The sequence below is a fragment of the Pelophylax lessonae genome (genome assembly GCF_965119305.1).
Source record: "Pelophylax lessonae genome assembly, chromosome: 1".
Lineage (NCBI taxonomy): Eukaryota > Metazoa > Chordata > Amphibia > Anura > Ranidae > Pelophylax > Pelophylax lessonae.
Window position 1 is genome coordinate 48,797,522 of NC_138768.1, and position 21,262 is coordinate 48,818,783.

The 21,262-nt window shown below is 44.3% G+C and overlaps 1 protein-coding gene and 1 long non-coding RNA gene across 2 annotated transcripts in view; one reads left to right on the forward strand and one right to left on the reverse strand.

Moving 5' to 3' along the window:
* The window catches only part of LOXHD1 (lipoxygenase homology PLAT domains 1), a gene marked incomplete at its 5' end in the record, with an annotated part of 374,771 nt that extends 365,018 nt beyond the window's left edge, over positions 1 to 9,753 (forward strand). Inside the window, 3 exons of the mRNA XM_082254549.1 lie at positions 3,313 to 3,451; positions 7,238 to 7,399; positions 9,033 to 9,753. Of these exons, the coding sequence (XP_082110675.1) occupies positions 3,313 to 3,451; positions 7,238 to 7,399; positions 9,033 to 9,513 (782 nt within the window). The 3' untranslated portion in view covers positions 9,514 to 9,753. The remainder of the gene's footprint in view (positions 1 to 3,312; positions 3,452 to 7,237; positions 7,400 to 9,032) is intronic.
* Positions 1 to 21,262, reverse strand: part of LOC309553501 — a 1,012,307-nt gene that overhangs the window by 154,475 nt on the left and 836,570 nt on the right. The gene's annotated exons all lie outside the window — the stretch shown is intronic.

A 21,262-nucleotide genomic window follows, 5' to 3' on the forward strand; every position in this document is an offset into this window, starting at 1 on the left:
ACATGAACTTTAATGGCATCCAAGTCTTAGTCCGTAGCTTTCAATATTAAGTTGGCCCACCCTTTGCAGCTTTAACAGCTTCAACTTTTCTGGGAAGGCTGTCCACAAGGTTTAGGAGTGTGTCTATGGGAATGTTTGACCATTCATCCAGAAGCACATTTGTGAGGTCAGGCACTGATGTTGGAGAGAAGGCCTGGCTTGCAATGTCCCTTCTAATTTATCCCAAAGGTGTTCTATCGGTTGAGGCCAAGACTCTGTGCAGGACAGTCAAGTTCCTCCACCCCAAACTCGCTCATCCATGTCTTTATGGACCTTCCTTTGTACACTGGTGCGCAGTCATGCTGGAACAGGAAGGGGCCCTCCCCAAACTGTTCCCACAAAGTTAGGAGCATGGAATTGTCCAAAATGTCTTGGTATGCTGACGCCATAAGTTCCCTTCACTGGAACTTAGGGGCCAAGCCCAACCCCTAAGAAAAAAACAACCCCACACCATAATACTCCCTCCACCATCTGTTATGGAACAGTGCACAAAACAAGGTCCATAAAGACATGGATGAGTGAGTTTGGGGTGGAGGAACTTGACTGGCCTGCACAGAGTCCTGACCTCAACCCGATAGAACACCTTTGTAATGATTTAGAGTGGAGGACGCGAGCCAACATCAGTGCCTGACCTCACAAAATGTGCTTCTGGAAGAATGGTCAAACATTTCCATGGGAATTCCAACATGGGAATGTTTGACCATTCTTCCAGAAGCACATTTGTGTAGTCAGGCACACTTCTAAACCTTGTGGACAGGCTTCCCAGAGGAGTTGAAGCAGTTACAGCTGCCAAGGGTGGGCTGACTCAATCCTCCCAATACTTTTGACAATATAGTATATATGATAATTGTGGTGTTATGTTTTATAGGTACCCTTTAGGCAATAGGAATTTTGAAAGTTATTAAAAGGTAGACTTTACATATTTGTATGCGGTTGTAGCTGTGTAAGCCTTTTTAACTATATCCTATTTTCCAACAATAAAAACCTAACAAAGGTCCTACCCATTCCCCATTCTATCCAAAACTAAAAAGTAAAAATGTCTTAACAGGAGTTCCATCTTTAAGAAAACAATGGGATTGATTTACTAGAACTGGAGAGCGCAAAATCTGGTGCAGCTGTGCATAGAACACAATCAGCTCCCACGTTTTTTTGTTAAGCCCTAATTGAACAAGCTGAAGTTAAGCTGGCCATACACTATACCATTTTCTTATTCAATTTCCCTAAGGCCCCTTTTACAAAGGCGAACTGTATAGATTTGCATGTTCGTTTTTTTTGGCGGATCTGAACGGTCCCCCCATGCATTCCTATGGGCATCGGATGTCAGCGGAGACATGTCCGCTGACATCCGACCCGATCCATCAAATCTGGACGGATGGAAACCCTATTTTCCATCCGTCCAGCGGATCGGATCGGATGGGATCGGATGAGAACGGACTGACGGTCCGTTCCCATCCGATTCCCCCATAGAGATGCATGGGGAACTGACAGCTGTGTCTCTGCACGCAGCACGGAGACACAGCTGTCATCCTGCTCAGCAGGGGATCGGCGGATCGATCCCCCGCTGAAAGAGCCCTTAGGCCCCTTTCACACATACAGTCCATTCAGTTCATCAGTTCAGTCACGTCAAATGTATCAGTTTTCCATCCGTTTTTCATCCATTTTTCGTCAGTTGTTATCCGTTTTTCATCCGTTGTCATCCATTTTTCGCCCGATCCGTTTTTTTGATGGATGAAAAATAGGGCATTCATCTGTTCAAAAAAACGGACATTGACGGAAGCGGATGAAAACCGATGTTAACCACTTAAGCCCCGGAAGATTTTACCCCCTTCCTGACCAGGGCCTATTTTGCGATTCGGCACTGCGTGACTTTAACGGACAATTGCGCGGTCGTGCGACGCTGTACCTAAACGAATTTGACGTCCTTTTTTCCCCACAAACAAAGCTTTCTTTTGGTGGTATTTGATCACCTGTGCGATTTTTTGATCATGTGCTATAAACAAAAAAAAGAGCGTCAATTTTGCAAAAATAACAATATTTTTCACATTTTTTTATATGAAATTCCCCCCAAAAAAAATGTAAAAATCAAAATTTTTGAACATTTTCGGCCAATTTGTTTTATGCTACATATGTTTGGTAAGAAAAAAAAATCGCAAAAAGCATATTTTGATTGGTTTGCGCAAAAGTTATCGCGTTTACTAACAAAGGGAAAGATTTTTGTCATTTTTGTTGTTTTTTTTTAACGCGTAATGGTGGCGATCTGCGTTTTGTTTTGCGGTACTGTGACATTGCGGCGGACAGATCGGAGCCTTGACTGACATTTTTTACACTTTTTTTGGGTTACCAGTGACATTTCTACAGTAATCAGTGCTATATATATGCACTGTTACTGTAAAATTACACTGGCAGTGAAGGGGGTTAACTTTTTTTGAGAGGGAGGGGCTATGTGTGTCCCTAGGGGCGTGATGCTAGCTGTGATTGGCTGTGGCTTGAGATGTATAAACAGTGATCAACGGTTCTACATAGTATAACTGTATGATCATCATTCATACACCGGGGAGAATGACAGACGGCTTGTTTACATTAGGACGATCGCGAGTGACCGGCGGACGCTCCCGCGCTGTCACGGACCCCCCTGCGCGGGAGCGGGAGCGCGCCTCCGGCGGCGCGCGCTCGCTCCTGAGACCCTCACAGGCTAGCGACGTAGACCTACGTCGCTCTGCCTGTGAGGGGCTGACTGCCGCAGTAAATATACTGTGCGCAGTCGGCAAGTGGTTAACGGATGATCATCCGTTGTCATTCGTTTTTACATAGAGATACATTGATGTCCGTTTTTCATCCGTCAATGGATGCATGAAAAATGGACAAATGGACAGCAAGTGTGAAAGGCGCCTAAGGTTTACCTTCAGCTATAAAGTGCAAGGGCCTGCTTGATTGCATACAAATTTAAAGTGTTTAGGTTTGACCTCATATTATATGTTTTTGGTAAATCTAAAGGAAAGCTGTACAAGAAAACTGTATAATGTATGGCCAGCCTTAGAAGCTGATTGGCTACCATGCACAGCTGCATCAGATTTTGCTCTCTCCGGTTATAGTAAATCAACCCCCATCTTGGCAGTTTTCACTTTTTTTTTTCAGCTATTGCTGGGAAAATTCACCTAAAAATTTCAAGTCAATTTGTAGTAAATGCATTTCAGTAGCAGTATATAGGTCATTGTTGACCGTATCGCTATACAAACACATGGATATTACTGTTTTCTTATTGTCTTTCTGCAGCTTATGAGATAGTGACAGTGACAAGTGACCGCGATGATTCTGAGACAAAAGAGAACATCTGGATTGTATTAGAAGGGAAGAAGGGAAGGTCCAAGGAGTTTCTACTGGAGAACACCCCCAAGAAGAGGAGATTTGCTCGGTATGTACTGACATGGGCATCACCTACCAGGAGAAAGGATGAAAAGGATTCCTCAGGTGAAGCCCTCTCAGAAAGGAATGAGATAAGATTCTTTGCTGGGCTTACAACTGCCTGTAGAGATGTCCACCTTGGAGACTGGTTTATAGGGTAATAAGGAAGAGGCACACATAGCGGGAGATTTACTAAAAACTAAAAATTGTAGTTCCTGAACAACTGGAGGGCCATAGTTTGGAGACCCCTGCTCTAAACATTCACATGGAGTCACTGAGTACAGAGTAGGAAGACTTCAGGTCCATACTCAAGTTGCTAACAGTGTGGAAAGTGGACAATCTTTTCATTTCGCCGTCAGGTTCTTGAGTCGTCTTCTACTGGTTTACCAGGGTGATTGGATTGGCATGCAAGAAGTAGGCCTTTCTGCTCAAGAGCAGGGGCAAGCTTCTTCGACCAGAGGAGTGGCAGCCTTTGGGGCTGTTATGCCAGGATTTCAGTGAAGGATATGAGAGATGGCTAGCCCTTCATTCAACTTTACAGGCTAGGCATGCAGTCAGCAAGTTCTGCTAAGTTTGGGACAAGACATATACAGTATCTCACAAAAGTGAGTACACCCCTCACATTTTTGTAAATATTTTATTCTATCTTTTCATGTGACAACACTAAAGAAATTACACTTTGCTACAATGTAAAGTAGTGAGTGTACAGCTTGTATAACAGTGTAAATTTGCTGTCCCCTCAAAATAACTCAACACACAGCCATTAATGTCTAAACCGCTGACAACAAAAGTGAGTACACCCCTAAGTGAAAATGTCCAAATTGGGCCCAAAGTGTCAATATTTTGTGTGACCACCATTATTTTCCAGCACTGCCCTAACCCTCCTGGGCATAGAGTTCACCAGTTCACTTCACAAGTTGCCACTGGAGTCCTCTTCCACTCTTCCATGACGACATCACAGAGCTGGTGGATGTTAGAGACCTTGCACTCCTCCACCTTCTGTTTGAGGATGCCCCACAGATGCTCAATAGGGTTTAGGTCTGGAGACATGCTTTGTCAGTCCATCACCTTTATCCTCAGCTTCTTTAGCAAGGCAGTGGTCGTCTTGAAGGTGTGTTTGGGGTAATTATCATGTTGGAATACTGCCCTGCGGCCCAGTCTCTGAAGGGAGGGGATCATGCTCTGCTTCAGTATGTCACAGTACATGTTGCCATTCTTGGTTCCCTCAATGAACTGTAGCTCCCCAGTGCTGAAAGCACTCATGCAGCCCCAGACCATGATACTCCCACCACCATGCTTGACTGTAGGCAAGATACACTTGTCTTTGTACTCCTCACCTGGTTGCCGCCAAACACGCTTGACACCATCTGAACCAAATAACTTTATCTTGGTCTCATCAGACCACAGGAAATAGTCCTTAGTCTGCTTGTCTTCAGCAAACTGTTTGCAGGCTTTCTTGTGCATCACCTTTAGAAGAGGCTTCCTTCTGGGATGACAGCCATGCAGACCAATTTGATGCAGTGTGCGGTGTATGGTCTGAGCACTGACAGGCTGAACCTCTACAGCAATGCTGGCAGCACTCATACATCTATTTCCCAAAGACAACCTCTGGATAGGACGCTGAGCACGTGCACTCAACTTCTTTGGTTGACCATAGCGAGGCCTGTTCTGAGTGGAATATATCCTGTTAAACCGCTGTATGGTCTTGGCCACCGTGCTGCAGCTCAGCTTCAGGGTCATGGCAATCTTCTTATAGCCTAGGCCATCTTTATGTAGAACAACAATTTTTTTTTTCAGATCCTCAGAGAGTCCTTGCCATGATACCATGTTGATCTTCCAGTGACCAGTATGAGAGAGTGAGAGGGATAACACCAAATCTAACACACCTGCTCACCATTCACACCTGAGACCTTGTAAACTAACAAGTCACATGACACCAGGGCGGGAAAATAGCTAATTGGGCCCAATTTTGACATTTTCACTTAGGGGTGTACTCACTTTTGTTGCAAGCGGTTTAGACATTAATGGCTGTGTGTTAAGTTATTTAGAGGGGACAGAAAATGTACACTGTTATACAAGCTGTACACTCACTACTTTACATGGTAGCAAAGTGTAATTTCTTCAGTGTTGTCACAAGAAAAGATTAATATAATATTTACAAAATGTAAGGGGTGTACTCACTTTTGTGAGATACTGTAAATTATGTAGCACCCTGCAGGTAGGTGCTAGGTAAAAGTATACTGGGCCTTGGCTGCCTAACAACAGGGCCATGATTTCAGCTGGGCTGTCATGTCTCCCAGGTGTGGTTACTGAGTAGGGAGTCTCCCCACTGGCTCTGTGAGAGAGGATTCTCATTGGGCAGTGGAGGAAATCTTAACAGTGGCCCATTCGGGCTTGTATCTACCCCAGAAGGCAGATTCTGCCGCAGATGATTCTGGGAGGGGGTATAAGTCTGAGGGGAACGCATGACGCAGCGTCTTTGGCCGGAAGCAGAGTCCCAGGAGGGAGAGTACGGCTGTCTCTCCTCCCGTCAGAGGAATCGGATGTCTTGGGCGGCTTGCCTGAGAGTGCAGAGTGAGAGCTGAGCTGCAGAGGGGATCCAGTGTGCTGAGGACCAGCGGAGAAGGAGGAGTCCAGTTCCAGGAAAGCCTTCCAAGGTCGTGAGTACTGTGAACTGCCCCTGGGGGTCTGCCTAGCTGTAGAGGGTACCACTCCAGTGAAGGTCCCAGGGATCCAGGAGATAGCTAGTGTAAAGGGGGACCCTGAAGTATTAAAGGGGGTGCCTAGTCAGAGGACCCTGAAGTATTAGAGGGGGTACCTAGCCAGAGGACCCTGAAGTGTAAAGGGGGGGCGCCAGCGGTTGGCCTGAAGAGTTAAAGTGTGCAGTGTACAGTTGAAGTGTACAGCGTTAAGAGTGGCAGCATTACAAGTAGTTACAAGGAGCTACCTCAGTCAGTGAAGGGCTGGAGCGAGCTGATTACTTGACTTCCAAGCTAAACGGAGTGTCAGGAGTTAAATGTAATACAGTCCCGGATCTTCTGAGTTAACCAAGGGTGTTAAAGTCGAAGTTCTAGCACAAGTTCAGCATAACAGTATTTTCAAGCGCCAGGAAGCATTGGTCGGCATTCAGCCTGCGTCAGGACAGCTCCAACGGGCATTTTTCTGCACAGTGTCCCAGTTAAACCTAGTTGAGCCAGAGGAGTATCCCACTCATTCCCTTCTCCCATCCCCATTATAAAATAAATAACACAAACCAAAGATGCCGGAATGGTCATTGTCTCAGTTCTCACACTTGGGTTGTCAACTTAAATCTGTTGGAAGTGTTTCCGGTAACAATGGCAGAACCACATCAGGCCCAATGCCTGGAAATATTGCTACAATTATTTTAGTCTTTGGCAGCTTTTTTTTTTATTGTCAATGTTTCTTTTCATGTGTTCTCTCCTGCCCATTTATAGTTATATCCCATTGTGTGCTGACGTGAGGTGGGCCAGGAATACGGAAAATTGTTATCAAATACTTACCGTAATTTTACTTTCCTGGCCTATCCTCACGTCGGCACAGGTCTCCCTCCCTAGTGGCCTGTCGCAGGATAGGTTATCAAACACTTCAGTGGGGGAGGGGCTGTCTTTTATTTAGCTAGGAAGAGGTGGTCCTGTGGGCTCCAGGAGGAGGTGTAACCCATTGTGTGCTGACGTGAGGCTAGCCCAGGAAAGGAAAATGAAGGTAAGTTTTTGATAACAATTTTCCGTAATACTCCAGTATAAAATATAAGATATACTGTATCTCTTTTTCTCAGGAATGCAACAGATGTGTTTAAGTTTCCATCAAAGAACGTGGGTGATATTGCAGCAATATGCGTGGGCCATTGTCCTAAGGATGGAAAGAAGTTTTCTCCCAAGCCAGAAGTGCATTGGCACGTGAAGGAGATCACCGTCACAGAAGTGGAACTTGGAAACCAGTAAGTGGATTCTCTTCATAATTTGGACTTGACATGTTCATCACATCAACTGTTACACTGATCAAGCATAAGGAAGACTAATATTACCAACCATTGAGATAAACCATGCATGTATTTGGGATTATAGTAATACCCAGTGCTATTTTAAACCCGAACGCCATACTTACAAAGCCGAGGCGTTACCTAGATCTGTAATGAAAATATTACCCTTCATGCCCTTTTCACCACCCAGTTCCCTCCAAGTATATGTCAAGGACAGTTTAAAAAAAAAAGAAAAAAAGCATATCTAATACGTCTCTACAATACTTGCATACAGCCCCATGTTTTCCCTCATTAAAGCGGAGCTTAAAAAAGTACCCCTAATCTGCCTGCATGTTTTCACGTTTTAGCAAAAGCTCCTAGGGGACATGAAAAGTTTAATTCCGCTTTGAAAATGTGACTAAAGTTTTGGAAGGCAATATTTCTAATTATGAAGCTTACATCAAGAACATGGGGTAATAATCTAAAGCAGAAGAAAAGTTTAAAATTAACCTTAGAAAGTATTATATTACTGCAAGAGCAGTGGATGCTTGTAAGGGTGAGTTTGATTTACTAAAACTGGAGAGTGCTGGTGCATCTGGTGCAGCTCTGCATGGAAACCAATCAACTTCTAACTGCAGCTTGTTCAATTAAGCTTTGACAAAAAAGACTGGAAGCTGATTGGTTTCTTTGCAGAGCAATTTTACAATATCTAGTTTTATTAAATCAACCCCAGTGAATGTAAACATCCCCAGGTGTTGGGCCATCCATTTGGGATGCAGTGGCGCCGCCCCCCCCCAATTCATGCATCTGGCACCCTAATCTACATGCAGGGTGCTGGACACGTGGATTCCAATAGGGGATTTTTTTTTTTTTTTTTAAGCATGTGATTAGAGCCAGAGGCTCTAATAGGCTTCAAAAAAAGGGTGGGCTCGGGGTGCAGAGCACTGCGCCCTGAGCCCACCCAGTTGTGTGACAATAGCGAATGAATATTCGCTATCGTCACACTGACTCTCCGCCCAGCCAATCAGGAAGAGGGTTGTGAGACCCCTTTCCCAATTGGCCAAAAGGAGAAGCGATGTTACTGGCCAGTGGCCAGGAAGAGGCGGAAGACACACGGCTGGAGGAGGACAGCGGCTCAGCCATCCAGCACTCCCCGGCTCGGAGGAGGAAGGAGGAGGAGGTTAGGAGGCAGATGACTGATTGACTGACCGACCGACCGACCCGGGGGAGGGAGGGGGTGCGAATTGATTTGCCCCCCTCCGAATTACCGAGCACCAGCCACCACTGAACATGCCTATGATTTACAATCTCCAGTTTTAGTAAATCAATCCCAGTGAATGTAAACATGCCTGTGATTTACAATCTCCAGTTTTAGTAAATAAATCCCAGTGTAAACATGCCTGGGATAAACATAGGTCTATACAAATAGATTTAAAACAAAAAACAGCAATAAAGCAAAGAGCCCCCCAAAACACGAATGTTAACTCAAAAAAAGGGCATATTCGATAGACCACATGGTCTTTTCCTGTTATCACTCTTCTGTGTTTCCATGGTTTGTTGTTTGGTCCTTGATGATAAGAACTGGCTCTAACTTGATGCTTTCCATATCTAGATATATCTTTAACTGCAATGCCAGGGTTCCACTGCGCAACAAAAGAGATGACTACAAAGTCTTTGAGTGTGCCAAGATCATCGAGAGCTTTGCCAGCAAGGCCCGCAGCCTCGTTCCGGTGAAATACGAAGTCATCACAGTCACTGGTTTCATAAAGGGATCAGGAACAGACGCCAATGTCTTCATCACTATGTTCGGGTCTAATGGAGACTCGGGCAAGCACGCCCTCAAACAGAAGATGAGGAACCTCTTTGAACGAGGTCAGACCGATATTTTTTATATCGAAACTTTAGACCTGGGCGAGATGAAGAAAGTCCGTGTAGAACATGATAATAGTGGACTCAGCCCTGGCTGGCTGCTGGAGAGAGTCGAGGTCACCAATTCCGCCACTGGAGTGACTACTATTTTTCCTTGTGGCAAGTGGCTGGACAAAAAGAGAGGGGATGGTGAGCTAGTGAGAGATCTCTACCCAAGATACTAGAGCGACCTAAATTATCTGCGCCATCTTGCCATGCCTTTCATAGACAAATTTTACATGTATTTTATACATATTTACTACGTACCTTTTTTTTATACTAAACACTAAGATGTTAAACACAACCTGTACAGGAACTCTTTTTATGACTTTTGAAAAACAGTCGTATGATAACCTTTCACTGTATTTCAGTACTTCCTGGTAGCGACCTGTCAGCCATTTTGTCATCCCAGATAAAGGCCAACATCCAGCTCTTATGTTACCATAAAGCTCAGGAAAATGAAACAAATATATTTTTTCTCCATTGGGTAAAACATTCATGACATAATGTTTAATAAACCGATATAAAATTGTGATTTTTTTAATTTATTTATTTTATTAATTTAATATTTTTTGGGTTCTGCCTTCATTCTTACAAATGCTTTTTGTCCCATATTGATTTCTAAAGACTCTTTAACCACTTTACCACCGGAGGATTTTGCTGTCTTACGTCCAGGCCACTTTTTGCGATTCGGCACTGTGCGACTTTAACTGACAATTGCGCGGTCGTGCGACGCTGTACCCAAACGAAATTTAAGTCCTTTTTTTCCCACAAACAGAGCTTTCTTTTGGTGGTATTTGATCACCTGTGCGATTTTTACTTTTTGCGCTATAAACAAAAATAGCGTTTATTTTGAAAAAATAACAATATTTTTAACATTTTTTTTTTATATGAAATTCCCCCCCAAAAAAATGTAAAAATCAAAATTTTTTTAAATTTTTGGCCAATTTGTTTTCTGCTACCTATGTTTGGTAAAAAAAAATCACAATAAGCGTATTTTGATTGGTTTGTGCAAAAGTTATTGCATTTACTAACTAAGGGAAAGATTTCTGTCATTTTTGGTGTGTTTTTTTAAAGCGTAACGGCGGTGATCTGCGATTTTTTTTGCAGACTGCGACATTGCGGCGGACAGATCGGACCCTTGACTGACATTTTTGACACTTTTGGGGGTACCAGTGACATTTCTATAGTAATCAGTGCTATAAATATGCACTGTTACTGTAAAAATTACACTGGGAGGGAAGAGGTTAATTTTATTGGAGAGGGAGGGGTTAATGTATGCCTGGTGCTTACTAAAGTGTGTGGGGGGAAGTGACTGAGTGACACAGGGACAGATCGCATGTTCAGCTATGCTGAACACTGCAATCTGTCACTCCTTGTCACTTAGGAGACCCGCCCGCTTTGTTTACACAAGTGGGCGGATCTCCAAACTCGATTCCCCGACGATCGGGGAAGAGCAGCGGCGATCGCCGTCGCTCCTCCCCTGGCCCGACTCCCGCTTTGACTAAAAACAGCGGGAGCACGCCTCCAGCGGTGCGCGAGCGCCGCCTACAGGGGGAGGAGTCCAGCGACGTAGGTCTACGTCGCTGGATGGAATCGAGCCACTTTGCCGCAGTTAACGTGACTGGTCGGCAAGTGGTTAAACACATAATAAAAATTGTGAGTAAAAGCCTAGTGTAAAAAGGACAAGTCGCCACTGGGCTTAAATGTAACTCCACTTTAGTGGGAGAAAAAAAAACAATATAGCATATAAAATTGGGACTCAAGTCATATTGTAATTGAATGCTATTAGAAAATGACCTTTCCATTTTAATCTGCAGCTCTGTAATTGTCTGCAAATTGCAATGCAATATGGCTACCTAGAGGTGTTCTGTACACAGAATGTATACTGACCACACCCCAGAAACATCTTTTCCTGCTTGTGTGATTGGCTCACCAATTTTCCCAGAAGTCTGCACTAGGATACAAGTCAGATTTCTGGCATCCCTTGCAACCAAAATGTCATTTTTGGTGAGATACTCCCAATAAGAAATCACGTCTAAAGAGATGCAGACCCTGCAGTTGTTCCTCATTAGAGCCCTACAGGTGCAGCAGCTAATTGATGATTATGAAACCACTCTCATTGGATTCACTTACCACATGGACACAGAAAAACACACAGTGATTTCATCAGAATAACAAAAGGTATTAATCTGCAACAAAGTTTGTTAAAATCCCTGCAATGTACATATATCACACAGAGGGGAATGTTTTATTATCAGCAAAAGTGGAGTTACTCTTCAAGCATGCAATTAAATAATTAATCTTAAATTATTTTAATTATTATTTCCCTCCTTAGTTACTTATAATTTTGACTAATGATGGTGATTTTGTAAGTGAGGGTCACTGGTGAGAGACTTTCAGAGGACTAAATGTTGTCTCCTTTCAACTTACTGAACTCATGCTGATAACACCTGTTCCTTCCAGCTCCTATGTAACCATTACAATGCATTCTTGCCATCATCTTCATGCCAGTCCCTGGGACACTGTCTCCTCCAGCCGCATGCCACACATATCACGCCCCCATTCTACATAGTCCCCCCCCCCCCCCAAGATCATGACTACTTTTTGGCAGTCCTGCTCACTTTCTTGGTGGCAACAAATAAAAACATTGGTGCAAAGCACCTGTCCCCTGCGCTGTGAGTGGTGTAATCCTCTATCCACTTCAGCCACAAACTTGCAGTTGTTGAGAACTACCGACACGGCAACACTGGATAACTTCGGCCTTGCAGCCCCTTACAAGACCAGGGTAGTCTGGGACCACTGAAAATGACAAACACAAGGGCGCACCGGCCTAGTGCATTATCCTTTAACATGTTTATTTAAAATGAAAGGTATAAAAATACTGACAAACGAGTTATTGGTAAGGCACTGCACCACGAGGCAGGACAAGCCACAACAAAAGCACACTGTTCCTGGCCAAAAAAGTATATGAGGAGCTGCTCCTGGAAGATCCCTGTCTCCCTACCATGTGCACCACACTTGATGCCACAACAGTGGTCTGCATAGAGGGGGGAAGCCATGGACACTGTAGATATTAGGGGCCATACATAGCACCACTTTCTTGGTGGCCCAGCCCTTAAATACCATATACCAACTTGTGAGTGCTGTCCCCTCAATGATACCCTTTTTAACCACTTGCCGACCGGTCACGTTGACCGTACTGCGGCAAAGTGGCTCGATTCCGTCCAGCGACGTAGACCTACGTCGCTGGACTCCTCCCCCTGTAGGCGGCACTCGCCGCTGCTCTTCCCCGATCGTCGGGGAATCCAGTTTGGAGATCCGCCCGCCTGTGTAAACAGAGCGGGCGGATCTCCTAAGTGACAAGGAGTGACAGATTGCAGTGTTCAGCATAGCTGAACATGCGATCTGTCCTTGTGTCACCCAGTCACCTCCCCCCACACACGTTAGTAAGCACCAGGCATACATTAACCCCTCCCTCTCCAATAAAATTAACCCCTTCCCTGCCAGTGTAATTTTTACAGTAACAGTGCATATTTATAGCACTGATTACTGCAGTAATGTCACTGGTACCCTCAAAAGTGTCAAAAATGTCAGTCAAGGGTCCGATCTGTCCGCTGCAATGTCGCAGTCCTGCAAAAAAAATCGCAGATCGCCGCCATTACGCGTTAAAAAAAAAACCCACCAAAAATGACAGAAATCTTTCCCTTAGTTAGTAAACGCAATAACGTCAAAATACGCTTATTGTGATTTTTTTTACCAAACATAGGTAGCAGAAAACAAATTGGCCAAAAATGTAAAAAAAATTTTGATTTTTACATTTTTTTGGGGGGGAATTTCATATAAAAAAAATGCTAAAAATATTGTTATTTTTTTAAAATAAACGCTCTTTTTTTGTTTATAGCGCAAAAAGTAAAAATCACACAGGTGATCAAATGCCACCAAAAGAAAGCTCTGTTTGTGGGAAAAAAAGGATGTACATTTCGTTTGAGTACAGCGTCGCACGACCGCGCAATTATCAGTTAAAGTCGCACAGCGCCGAATCGCAAAAAGTGGCCTGGACGTAAGACAGCAAAATCCTGCGGTGGTAAAGTGGTTAAGTACCGTAACTTAAATAAGGATGATGCTTTAACCTCAGGACGCAACCCAGGACACAGCAACTTTGGGACAGAGCACATAGATGTGGAACTGTCCCAGCAAATCTGGGACAGTTGGCATCTTAACAGTGTAAAACACAGAGCCCTCTATTTGTTTAAATTCCTTTTATACTTTTATGTGATACTGTTATGCACACTCAGGAGATGATGTGTGCTATCAACTGGTCTATCAGACAAGCCTGAAACCACTATATGTAGTTTGGAGTAAATGCCTCTATAATATTAGGCACTATATGTAATGTAAACCAATAGGTTGACCCTGGGGTATAAAAAATGATTAGAAAGGTTTCTCATAATATCCTAAAATGACGTGACGAGCTACTTTATGATAAAAGCGAGACATGAAGATTATTTCTGTTTCACAAATGACCTGCCGCACTTGGGATGCATGGGTAGTCTAATTGGATTACTCTAACCAGAAGCCTAGAAATGTGGTTATGTGATCTTTATTAAAGGACAGTTTTTTTTTCCGGACTGGTTCCTCCTTTCTTCAAGCTTTGACCATGATACCAAGCACCTAGGCTAACCCTTTGTAACTAGGGTTCCATGGAATCCTATGGTTCCTCCAGAGGTTGCTAGGGGTCCTCCTTCAACATGGTCCTACCAAGATCATGACCACTTTGTTGGCAGTCCTGCCCACTTTCTTGGTGGCCTAGCCCCCAATTATGTGGAAACAGCCCAATTGTGGCAGCTGTCCCCTCGATGATACCCTTTTTAAGTAACTCAAATAAGAATGATGCTTTGACCTCAGGACACAAACCCAGGACACAGCATATTTGGGACAGTTGGCATATTTACAGTGTAAAACACAGAGACCTGTATTTGTTTAAATTCCTTTTATACTTTTATGTGACCATGATACCAAGCGCCTAGGCCAGCCCTTTTTAACTAGGGTTCCATGGAACTTTATGGTTCCTCCAGAGGTTGCCAAGGGCTTCTTAAGCAATGAGCAATTTCTACCTCTCAGAGGTCCCACTGATACCAAATAACTTTTTGCCATCTGCAAGGGGGAATTTCCTTCAACTAACCACAAATATAAAGAGCATTTTTCTCACCGACTAATGTACCATGAGCTGTAGCATAATGTAAATATTAGAAGGGGTTCCCTGAGACCAAAAGGTTTTTTCATAGGTTCCTCCATGTTAAAAAGAATGAGACCTACAAATGTGTGGCCAGCACTGGCGAGAGTCTGGAGCAGCAGTTTGTCTATAAAACCTAAGAAAGAAGTCAGTTTGTTATCATGCATCTAACCAGTCTGATGTCTATTGTATTCATTCTCTCCATAGATGTATATTACATATAACATAATTTGCATTGTATTGTAGGCCTGCCAGTCCTTTAAAGAGAGAAGCCACTTTCCGAAAAGTCAGTGTTTATTAATGATATTCAGCCATGTTTGGTTGTCCCGTTTCTCCCCCCTCCCCTTGTGCTGCATTGCGGAATTATCCAGGTTCCTTATAAATAATTATACTAGTAATTTTCGGAGTTCAATACAGTTGTTGTGCATGTGTCTATTACACAGTACTATCATCTTTTCCCTCCGGCTTCTCATTTTGTTAAAAGTATTGATTGGCCATGTAATTGGCACAGGATCACGCCTGGAACGTCCACCAATTCCCCGCCTGAGAGAGATGAGCAGCTAATTGTCTGCAGTCTTGCTGAAGGCAGGCCATACACAAGCGTAAGAGGGGATCAGCTGAATTGGGAATTATACACTTAACGTCATCCATAAAGCATGCAATTAGTTTAGTCTTTTTCAACGTGTGTGTGTATATATGTATGTATATATATATATATATATATATATATATATATACACACACACACACACACACACACACACACACACACACACACACACACAGTATCCCACAAAAGTGAGTACACCCTTCACATTTTTGTAAATATTTTATTCTATCTTTTCATGTGACAACACTGAAGAAATGACACTTTGCTACAATGTAAAGTAGTGAGTGTACAGCTTGTATAACAGTGTACATTTGCTGTCCCCTCAAAATAACTCAACACACAGCCATTAATGTCTAAACCGCTGGCAACAAAAGTGAGTACACCCCTAAGTTAAAATGTCCAAATTGGGCCCAAAGTCTCAATATTTTGTGTGGCCACCCTTTTTTTCCAGCACTGCCTTAACCCTCTTGGGCATGGAGTTCACCAGAGCTTCACAGGTTGCCACTGGAGCCCTCTTCCACTCCTGCATGACGACATCACTGAGCTGGTGGATGTTAGAGACCTTGCGCTCCTCCACCTTCCATTTGAGGATGCCCCACAGATGCTCAATAGGTTTAGGTCTGGAGACATGCTTGGCCAGTCCATCACCTTTACCCTCAGCTTCTTTAGCAAGGCAGTGGTCATCTTGGAGGTGTGTTTGGGGTTCGTTATGTTGGAATACTGCCCTGCTGCCCAGTCTCCAATAGGGAGGGGAACATGCCCTGCTTCAGTGTGTCCCAGTACATGTTGGGATTCATGGTTCCCTCAATGAACTGTAGCTTCCCAGTGCCGGCAGCACTCATGCAGCCCCAGACCATGACACTCCCACCACCATGCTTGACTGCAGGCAAAACACACTTGTCTTTGTTCTCCTCACCTGATTGCCCCCACACACACTTGACACCATCTGAACCAAATAAGTTTCTCTTGGTCTCATCAGACCACAGGACATGGTTCCCGTAATCCATGTCCTTAGTCTGCTTGACTTCAGCAAACTGTTTGCGGGCTTTCTTGTGCATCATTTTTAGAAGAGGCTTCCTTCTGGGACGACAGCCATGCAGACCAATTTGATGCAGCGTGCGGCGTATGGTCTGAGCACTGACAGGCTGACCCCCCACCCCTTCAACCTCTGCAGCAGATAGATACTGAGATACTGTGTGTATATATATATATTTATACACTGTGTATATATATTGCACAAAACACCAGTGCATAGAGTTCAGCCCCAGAGTCTACTTGTACAGTCGATCATCGAAAGCAATGTATTACCATCCTTTAGGTATGCTTCGCCGATACAGCCCTCCTCACATCTTGTAGACAGCTGTTATAGAGCACACACCTACTGCATTACCGAGGGCTTATTTTATAAAACAAAACGTACAGTCAAATGGATACTCACAAAAATAAATGTAAACAAGAGTTGTAGGACACTAAATCTTAATCCATTGCGGTAATAGTGTGGCCAAATATAGTGTAACGCTGCGCTGGCAAGCTGCAACGTTTTAGGATATGCACCCCCTTCTTCAGAGCTAAATCCACCAACACTATCACTGCCATATATGCACATTACAGTTGGTGACACCCACAGGAAGGGGCAGTTACTCAGACCTCACCTCAGGGTCTAAGGTGAACTACAAAAACCTTAGGGAAAACATACATCTGGAACCCCCCTTGTTTGCACACAAATTACCCATGAAAATGTTTACACAATATAAAAAAACACAATGTTTATTTATTATATTTGGACAATGTGTTTTTTCTTTTTGTTGATATTGGTGTTGGTCCTGGATATTTGTTTTTCCCATTATTATTGTAGTTCACCTTTGACCCTGTCTGAGGCTGTGTAACTGCCCGTTTCTGTGAGCGTCACCAACTGTGGTGTGCATATATATGGCAGTGGTTGTGCTGGTGGGTTTAGCTCTCAAGAAGAGGGTGCATCCCCCGAAACTCGTCAGCTTGTCAGCGCAGCGTTATGATGGGTTTGGTCTCCCTATTCACGCAATGGATTGAAATTTAGTGTCATACAACGCCTGTATACATTAATGTTGGTGAGTATACATTTAGTAATGCAGTAGGTGTGTGCGCCCCCCTGTGTGCTCTGCAGTTTAGTTGGCATGGGATCTAGTATAGCAATGCTAAAATGTTGGGAATTGCATTCAGATAAGCTGGAACTGAACTACAGATTCCAAGGGATTGAGTAAAGAGACGGGATGGGGAAGAAAGGAGGAGACTGTGAAAGAGTCAGGACGTGTGAGAAAAGGTGGTGCTGACCCAGGAGGACACGGGCCATATCAGATTGGGCCGGAGAGCTGAGAAGGGTATTTCTAGAGTGCTGATTGTACTGAGGGGCAGGATAGTCTATCTTGGAGGGAGACAGTTCAGGTCATCGCCATCGGCACCACCTCGTCCACAGGAGGACAGAGAGAAAGGGGACCCCCAACAACAATACAATCGCTTCGCAGCCCAGCATTGAAGGACCCGGTGAGAAGGTTCCTAACCCATACCACACCACCACATGCTACAAGTTTATTTGTTGTTGCCAGTTACTTAAAGAGGAGCTCCAGCCCCCCCCCCCCCCCCCCCCCCCCCACCAAAAAATGAAAAGTCAGCAGCTATAAATACCGTTTTTATATACCATTTTTATATATATATATATATATATATATATATATATATATACACATACATACATACGTACACACACATACTATATTACCAAAAGTATTGGGACGCCTGTCTATACACGCACGTGAAATGAACTTTAATGGCATCCCAGTCTTAATCCGTAGGGTTCAATATTGAGTTGGCCCACCCTTTGCAGCTATAACAGCTTCAACTCTTCTGGGAAGGCTGTCCACAAGGTTTAGGAGTGTGTCTATGGGAATGTTTGACCATTCTTCCAGAAGCGCATTTGTGAGGTCAGGCACTGATGTGGACAAGAAGGCCTGGCTCACAGTCTGCACTCTAATAAATCCCAAAGGTATTCTATCGAGTTGAGGTCAGGCCAGTCGAGTTCCTCCACCCCAAACTCGCTCATCCATGTCTTTATGGACCTTGCTTCATGCACTGGTCCAAGTGATTTGTTGGAGATGGGATTATGGTGTGGAGTTGTTTTTCAGGGGTTGGGGTTGGGCTTGGCCCCTTAGTTCCAGTGAAGGGAACTCTTAAGGCGTCAGCATACCAAGACAGTTTGGACAATTTTATGCTCCCAACTCTGTGGGAGGAGTTTGGGGATGGCCCCTTCCTGTTCCAACATGACTGCGCACCAGTGCACAAAGCAAGGTCCATAAAGACATGGATAAGCAAGTTTGGGGTGGAGGAACTTGACTGGCCTGACCTCAACCGATAGAACACCTTTGGGATGAATTAGAGCGCAGACTGCGAGCCAGGACTTCTCTCCAACATCAGTGCCTGACCTCACAAATGCTCTTCTGGAAGAATGGTCAAACTTTCCCATAGACACACTCCTAAACCTTGTGAACAGCCTTCCCAGAAGAGTTGAAGCTGTTATAGCTGTAAAGGGTGGGCCAACTCAATATTGAACCCTACGGACTAAGACTGAATGCCATTAAACTTCATGTGCGTGTAATGGCAGGCGTCCCAATACTTTTGGTAATATAGTGTATACTGGCTGAAGACACACCATTTCTTTCCTGTGGTCTCCCTTGCTGACGCCATCCATCTTTTCATTCATATTTCATTAAAATGTGATGAATAGATTTCTGAACACATGAAATGAAAAAGGCATCCATGACAAGATATATTTTATTTATGTCATTATTCCAGTGTGCATGTTCACTATGTATTTGGAGCAATCATGATACATCTGACTGTCTTACACGTCGGGGGGTCTCGGCGTTCTGCTCAGGCCTGTCAGTATCCATTTAATAATTCATATGAGGAACAAGATGCCGTCCCCGTTCCTTGTGATCGTTCCTTCCTGTGGATGGTTCTGGAGATTAGAGAGAGTCTGGCCCTGCAGAGATTACTGGGAAGAGAGAACAGGCGATGTGCTGTCAGGATCAGTAAGACGCTGTATAATCCCTGCAGGATGTCCTCAGTAACCCCTGCCTGGTTCCTCTACGTTAAGTTTGAAGGGGAATTACAGTTGCTCTGTTGTAATGGCCACCGATTATCTGTAAAGTCTCTTTTGTGCGGTCAGGCCTTGCTGCTTCCATGTCTGGAGATTGGGCAAGCCAATGAAGGCGAGGTGGCAATCAGAAGATCTGCCCAGACTGGTAATGCCCAAGCCTGCATGTTTAAGGGTTCAGCAGATACCACGGCCCCTGGTAACCTATTATTTTAGTCTTCTGCAACCTGACGGCACTAGGGATGACCCACTTATTCAGACTGAAGTTTGCTTGTCTAAAATTGTATTTTTGCTCAGCCCCCCCAGTTTATATTAAACCCTTCAGGTCTTGTAGAAAATTTTATGGGTGGACCCAGTGCTGTATTTTGGCCTAGGCCAAAAAGGCCCAGGCCTAGGGTGGCACTTTGCAGGGGGGCAGCAAAAAAGCCACCCCCTCCACCTGAGACTCTATTGGCCACTGGTTGCTAGAGCCACCTCTCTCACCCCCCCTCTCTCTCTCACCCACCCCTCCCTCTCTCTCCCCCTCTCTTTCTCTCTCATCCCCCCTCTCTCTCTCTCCCCCTCTTTCCTTCTCATCCCCCCTCTCTCACCCCTCCTCTCTCTCTCATCCCCCCCTCTCTACCTCCCCTCTCACCACTCTCTCTTTCATCCCCCCTCTCTCTCTCTCCCTCCCTCCCTCCCTCCCTCTCTCCCTCACTCACCCCCCTCTCTCTCTCTCCCACCCCCTCTCACCCCCCTCGTGAGATCTCAGGGGTTCATGCTGGGACTTGTAGTCCTTCAATTTTGGAGGGAGTCACATCCGTTAAAAAAGAAGTGGGGCAAATTTAAATGGGGGGGGGGGGCACCCAATTTTAGTCTTGCCTAGGGCAGCACAAAACCAAAATACTCCACTGGGTGGACCCACATGAAACAAATGTTTAGGGTTCCCCTTTTTTACTTTGCTCTCAAATCTATACGATACCCCTATCCAAGCAGCCAGGAAAGGGAAGGTTAGAGGTGGGTATGTGCACTACCCCCCCCCCCCCAAGCACTTCCTGACCTCCTCACGTATGAGCACCTAGTACGTGATCCTCCACTTGCAGGTAGGCGGCACGCATGCCACCGGCTTCATGGCTGTGCTGCAACACAGCACAAGCTGACCAACGAGTTCAGGCCAATGGATGTCCGCCGGCACCTGCTGATCAGCTAAGAGGAACACATAACAGAGCTCTGCCTACCTAAACAAGGCAAAGCTCTGTCCTTTCAGCTGGGATGTGCTGGACTTTGTTTCCTGCAAAGCAGGAGATAAAATCCAGTACATCCCTTAATAAAAACAGCACATAGTAAACACAAAAACACTGGCTAGGCACACAAAACACAGGGTAGGCACAGATTTACCCCCTTGATTAATACAGTGACAGTGCATATTTTTATGAATGAAGAATAATAGTAGCGCAAAAAGTCACTTATGATGTAACTCACAAATTGCATAAAATACAACCATAAAATAAGGTAAAAAGTCCTTTAAAGTCCATAGACCGTCCAGGATAGAGTGATGTTGTTAATGGATCACCTTTTTCAACCACCACCAAGTATTATAACGTGAAAGATTCATTGGGGGTGCCACAAGGGGGGACTTTTCAATTGGGGTGCTTAAGTATTCCTTAATATATAGAGTAAGACTAGAGAGAATTTATTTTTAGTAAAAAAACATGAAAAAGATTTTATTCTGAAACAACAGTAAAAAGTATACTGTAATTATAAGGATTACAATATACTGTACAAAACTGAACTGAATTGTGTTAAAAACATATACAGTAAACAGCCATACAGTATCATACAAATATATATATATACTCTCCTAACACAAGGGTAGATGGTATATATACTTTATACCCAGTTGCATCCACAATGGATGGTCTTTGTGCAGGAGGCGTAGTGGCCCACAGCCATTAACCCAACATGTTTCGCGGCACTGCC